Raw genomic sequence first — 6,275 nt, forward strand, 5'->3', positions numbered from 1 at the left:
AGAGTGGATATTTGCATGCTGCCAAGCTTTGAGTTCAGGGGACAGTCTGTGCTATGGATGCCTCTTCCTTAGGACTCAGAGGCCTGGACCCTCTTGTTCCTTTGGTGACACTGTGTCTTCTTTCCCTTAGGATGCTCCCAGCACAGATAATTGAGTATTACAATCCATCAGGACCACCTCCACCGCCACCGCCCCCTGTGATTCCTTCTGCACAAACTGCCTTTGTCAGCCCTCTCCAGATCCCTGTGCAGCCCTCCTTCCCCACACCAGCTGGCTCCACCTATACGGGGCCTCCTCACACTCCCTCCACGGGGCTCCTGGCTGCAGCTCCGCCTCCCCCAGGCCCACCACCACCCCCACCAGGCCCACCTGGGCCAGGGTCTTCTCTGTCATCCTCCCCAATGCATGGTCCCCCAACAGCAGAGGCCAAGCGACAGGAGCCTGCACAGCCACCAGTTAGCGATGCCCGGAGTGATCTCCTTGCTGCTATTCGAATGGGTAAGTGGAGCACCCCAGATGCACAGCCTTGCATCTCCTTGGGAGGAGATGTCTTTATGTCTGCAACTAGATACAGCTGAGTTGTCTCAAGTGCCTGCTCTCTTCTACCTTAAATTGTTTGTTAGTGTTAAAGAACAATTTATTTGATTTTTTTTTTTAATAACATGTTTTGCCAGTGTAAGATAAACTCGTTATGATAAAGAATTAAGAATTCAAGGAAGCCGTTCTTCAGTAAAAACCAGAAATCTAGTAACAGAAGACCAATTAATTAATTGGATCTCTCTCTGCATTCTCCTCTAAGAGTACAAGTATAAATGAAGGAAAATGATTTAGTTTTTAAAAAAATAACCTACAGCATGTCCTGGACTTGTCATAGTCCTAACTTGATACACTGACAGTGGTTTTTCAGCATTTATTTAACAACATAACCCTTTTGTCAGATAAAAGTCCTATATTGTCCCCTAGGCCACAAAACATGTAGCAGCAGAGCATCTCGGGTAGAATCGTGAGGAGCCTGGACCCTCGCCCATTTTGGTCTTCCCTCACAGTCCCCTCTGAAAATCTGCAGCACACACTGTTCATTTGTAATCAGGTCAGAGGCCAGATTGGTTGAGGGTCACCAACATGATCTGGGACTATTCCAAGAGTTTCTTGCATGGTGGGGAACTACATAGGCTCTTGGTCACGGGTAGTTGTCTCAGTGGGAAGTGACTAAGGACAGAGGCTTAGCAGCCCAGTCATCAGTGCTGGCAATGTCCTTCAGAAGTTGTTCTGGTCTTGCTGCCTCTGCGTTTTGCTTGTATACCCATGAATCAGGCCCAATGTTTGGCACACACACCTTCCTTTAGACCCCAGGGTTCTCTGTATATCTTCAATGTCATTGATACACTTAGTCAAAGAAAAAAATCCCAGAGGTATAGGTAGTTCACAGGTACCAAATTTGGGTAGAATATGTTGTATTTGCTTTTCTTGCACATGTAAGTCCACCCAGAAAGAGTTGGTCATAACCTGGATCTAATCTCAAGGAAATATCTGATGTATCCAAACAGGGGGTTATATCCCAGGAGCTGCATGTATTTTTCAAAAACGGAAGGGAGGTCATGAAACATGAAGACTGAAAAACTGTCTAGATTAAAGGACATTAACAAAACATAACCATCCATGGTGCTCCCAGCTGGGATCCTGAAAAAGATTTTTTTTTTTTTCATTTGCTGTTACATTGAGTCTCTTGGCAAAATTTTAATAATATTTGTAGGGTAGATAGTGTTATATTCATGATAATTTTCTGATTTTGATTTTTTTTCATGAAGTATTTTAGGGATAAAGGATGTTACATGCCAGTTATTACTCTCAAATGGTCCAGAGAAAAGTGTCTGTGTGTACATGTGTGAGGATGACAGAGAAAGATTGGGAAACAGATATGATTAGATGTTAGCAACTGAGGAATCGGGGTATAGAGTGTATGGGGATGTTTTCCCACTGGTCTTATAGTTGGTTTATAAATCTGAAATTTTTGCCAAACAAAAAGTTAAAAAAATGAATGGATAAACATTCAATCACCAGATAACTTATTTTGTTATTAAGGAAGAAAGTAGATGATTGTATTTTATATTTATTTCCAACAATAGTTGTTGAAATAAGTTTCTTAGTTACTTCTCAGGGTTGCTGAGAGCTAGTAGTAGAGAATTATTTCCAAAATTTTGGATATAATGCTGTCTAGTCAGGTGTTCTGTGGTGATAGAAATGGTCCAGTCTGCACTGTCCCAGGTGGTAGCCACCACACTTACCAATTTATGCTTAAAGAGCTACACGTTAAGCTGGTGGCTACCATCTGGAACAGCGCAGCTTGAGAATTTTCTTTGATGGTATTCACATGCACTGTAATTACAACTTTTTAATACTTTCACATATTACTTTTTTATAAAAAATGTTACAACTTTGGTGCACATTTTTTGGTCATGAAACTCTCTTCAACTTGGAGCTTGTGAAGGTATTTGATTCTAAACTATGTGTCCCATTTCCAGGAATTCAGCTAAAAAAGGTCCAGGAGCAGCGTGAGCAGGAAGCCAAGCGGGAGCCAGTTGGGAACGATGTGGCCACGATCCTGTCCAGGCGCATCGCTGTGGAGTACAGTGACTCTGACGACGATTCCGAGTTCGATGAGAATGACTGGTCCGACTGAGCAGGCCGTGCCAGGCTGGGTGCCAGCTGGGAGGCCGCATGTTGGAAGCGTGTTGAAGATTTTAAGTGGTCTCCACATGCTAATAGTGGTATTCTAATCCTGTAGCGTAGCACCTTTTGTATGAATAATGTGATAATGCTTCTGCACATCCAAAACTTCTGGGTTTTTTCAGTATTTACTGTGTAATACTTAAGTGCCACTAAATATAGCAAATTGTGCTGCACATGAGGAACTATGCTGTCACTACTGTATTGTCCTAAAAACAGCTCTGCTTTCCTCTGGGCCATGGGAGTATTTAGTGCAGTTGAGGTTTACTCTTATTGATCATTATATTTCTGCAGACTTGCTGTGTGTTTTTGTGAAGCTGCCTGATGTTAGGTTTCTGCAAGAGTAATGTCTTCCAACCAGTTAGGTGATAATGTTTTCCTGTTTAGTTTCTTTTCTTTTAAATGCGTTTCTGAAGAAGTTGGTTCTGGAGAGAAAGGTCTGATAAGGAGAATCAAATGTTTCTGCTTTCAGTGTCTTAGCTTGGTAGCCTCTGAGTGAATTTGAGTGCTTTGCTAAATAATTTCATTGCCTTTGCACACACTTGTCGCACGTGAAATTGGAAGGGCCCTTTTTAGGCCAGGCTCTCTGTGTGCATTCCCTTAGTAAATGCTTGTTGATGATCTCTATAAGAGGTTTCGGCAGCTCAATAGCAATGATACTGAAAAACAAGAGTCATTTTTCCTTTGGAAAGATCCAGGCCATTGGGGATGGCACTCAAAATACTTGCCAGCCCTTCCAGCTCAGGCGCCAGCAGGCCAGAGCAGATGCCAGTGATCCCGCAGCTGCCATGCTGGCTAGGCAGAGCTGCTGTGCAGGGCCGGCTGCAGAGGAGACCCACTCCTTTTATTTCCTGGCTCTGTGTCCTCAGTGAGGCCACAGCAGTCCCTCCTCCTCAGTGCATGGCAGAGAGTGCTTTGTAGGGCACCTCGCTCCACTTGGTCTGAATTTTAAAAGGCAAAGTTTGGGTGAAAGTAGACACAGACAGCTGTTCACTTTTCATGGTGCTGGGGCCAGAGCAGGGATCACTCCGGTGAAGAGAGCCTTCATCCTGTCTTAGAAGCACACGGCTCTCTTTCCTCATGCTGTTGTTGGCACATTCAATTTTTAAAAGTACCTCAGAAGATTGCCTGGATCAGCCCCATAGCTGTATTAGAGCACTTTGCTCTCACCTGTGCCCTTGCTGTTATTCTTCCCAGTAGGGTTTATTTTCCTAGCAAAGACAGACTGTTGGGAACCTCAAGAATGAGAGCTTCTATTTTGTAATTCTGTATGAAGGATACCTGCTTGTTTAGAATAAATAAATGCTCCAGGCTTTGTTATAGATATGACTTTAAAAATATGCTAAGACCCTTTACATATGGAGGAATTCTCACCTACCTGCAGTGTTTCAGATAGATTGCAGTTATTGGTGACTCAGTTATAATGAAGGAAAGAATCTTGAGCTAGAAGCAAAGCTGCTTGAGGTGATGGTGGGAATGTAAACAGCATGGTAGCTAATGAATGTTTGTTACTGAGTTCTCCTGAGCAAATTGGCCCGTCCCCCCCACACATCTGTGTGTCTCTAAGTGGACACCTGTTTGGCTTGTGGGAGGTCATCATATAAAGCATGTTCATTGGGTTTTAGTCATATGGATTTTGAAACTCTGAAAAACTTACTATCTACATCCCCTTCCAAAACAGCTCATCCTGGTTTATCTATTTCCTCAGCTGTACCAGGAGCACATGATCTTAAGCTCCTCTTCTTGGAGCTGGTCATCGTTTGGCTGTCACTAGCATTTTCTTGAATATGTATAGTAATAGTTATTAATGAGCTTTTAAAATATCTCTCTAATTTCTCTTTTTTTTTTTCTCAAAAAGGGCCTACTTTGTTGGCATTATTCTTGGGACCTTTACTAAGTTTAAAGTCTTATTTTGTCTCTATTATAATAGGTTTGTCTTTATTGTTACTTCTGTATTAGAAGTTACCTATGTAATTCTAGAACTCATGTTTGATGCTTCTTTGTTTTTTAGGGCCCTTCTGTTCTCAGGATGGAGAGAACACATTAAAGCTACTATCCATGTCAGGATTTATTTCATTTATATCTTATTACAATAAAATTAGTGGCACTTTATTCATAAATATTCATAAGCCTATTAATTATTAGTTGTCGTCTTGTAGTTTAGTCAACAAGTTATTTTCAACTTGATTTTATGACTAGTGAAAAAGCTTTTGCCCTGTTGTGTTCTAGAACCTTTAAAAGAATGGAAAATGACAAAAATCCAATTTTAGGTTTATTTTTAGAGTATTTTTTCAGCAAATTCAATTTATTCTAAAATTTACATTTAGATCTTTTCTAATGTGGTATTAGATGAAAAGAAAAAAATGAATATTTTGAATTTTCAGTTCATTTTCAAAAAGTATTTACCAAAACAAATGAAGAAAAACATTTAAAAGCATATTTCATTTCTATTAATCTTATGTTTTAAATTATAGTTATTATATACATGATATTTGAAACTAGCCCCAGTTTTACTTTTCCAGGTATGCTTTAGTTTAATTTCTTCCCAGCTTTCTTTTGTCGATGTAGACTTAGGGAAAGGGGAAGGAAAGGTCAGTCAGTGCCACACATGTCAGCCACACCCGCAGGGTGGTTGAGCTGAAGGCAAAGGGTTGTGCACTGTCAGCCCCATGCTATAGCCCAGGTACACTTGCTTTTTCTTTACTAAGAATACTATTAGAAAATTAACATTTTCATTCCAGTAAATTTTTACAACATCAACATGTTTTCTGAGCACCAAGTGGCTAGGTTGTGAAAGTTTTACAATTTGCAACTAAAATACATGATACATTTTAATCCATTAAAGACTAGGGGGAATGTATCAGCCAGAGTAGCAAGTAATTTTTGTTTTATAATCAGACTATCTGTCATCTTGCAGTATTACCAATGCTGTTGTAAATTGAATTTAAAGTGATATTAAAATACAAAACCACCTGTTAAACAATTTTTATCTGTTTGTATATCTTACTATAGATTATGTACAAGTAACATCTAAATAAAATTACACTTTTAACCCTAAAATTACACTTTTAACTTATTAATAACAGTGTTGTATTTGTGATTTATTTGGAGAGGAGACATTGGGTGATGTGTATGTGTTTTATTTAGCATTTTCTTTACATGCTAAAGGTAACTACTCTGACTCCTATTTAAATTCCTAAATGGCTTCTGTGTAACCAAGAGTTCAGATTGAATTCTGTGAGTGACTCAGGAAGCACAGGTACATCCAGGAAGAAAGAGCCATTCTGGGAGTGGGCACCACGTGTACAGAGGGTAGAGGCTGGCAAGGGGGACTTAAACAAATGCAAACTTAGCGATGACACAGTGACGAAGACTCTGTAGCATTTCTTGCTTATGAGATGTTTTCACTTAATCCTTAAAATAGTCCTTTCTCATGGACATTCTATTTTATATACTAGAAGATTAGAGTGAAGTAAAATTGCTCACTCAGGGACCTTAATAGACATAAAACTCCATTTCAGGGCAGAATTACACTGGGGACAAGTGGG

General features: G+C 40.2%; 1 protein-coding gene across 6 annotated transcripts in view; it reads left to right on the top strand.

The window, feature by feature from the left end:
- Window positions 1-5,787, top strand: part of WASF3 (WASP family member 3) — a 191,382-nt gene extending 185,595 nt beyond the window's left edge. For all 6 annotated transcript variants that reach the window (XM_053563757.1, XM_053563756.1, XM_053563754.1 and 3 more), the window contains 2 exons: window positions 131-498; window positions 2,523-5,787. In XM_053563757.1, the coding sequence (XP_053419732.1) occupies window positions 131-498; window positions 2,523-2,680 (526 nt within the window). In that variant the 3' untranslated portion in view covers window positions 2,681-5,787. The remainder of the gene's footprint in view (window positions 1-130; window positions 499-2,522) is intronic.
- Window positions 5,788-6,275: the final 488 nt, after the last annotated feature.

Source organism: Nycticebus coucang, chromosome 15 (assembly GCF_027406575.1).
Source record: "Nycticebus coucang isolate mNycCou1 chromosome 15, mNycCou1.pri, whole genome shotgun sequence".
In the NCBI taxonomy this organism is placed as follows: Eukaryota; Metazoa; Chordata; class Mammalia; order Primates; family Lorisidae; genus Nycticebus; species Nycticebus coucang.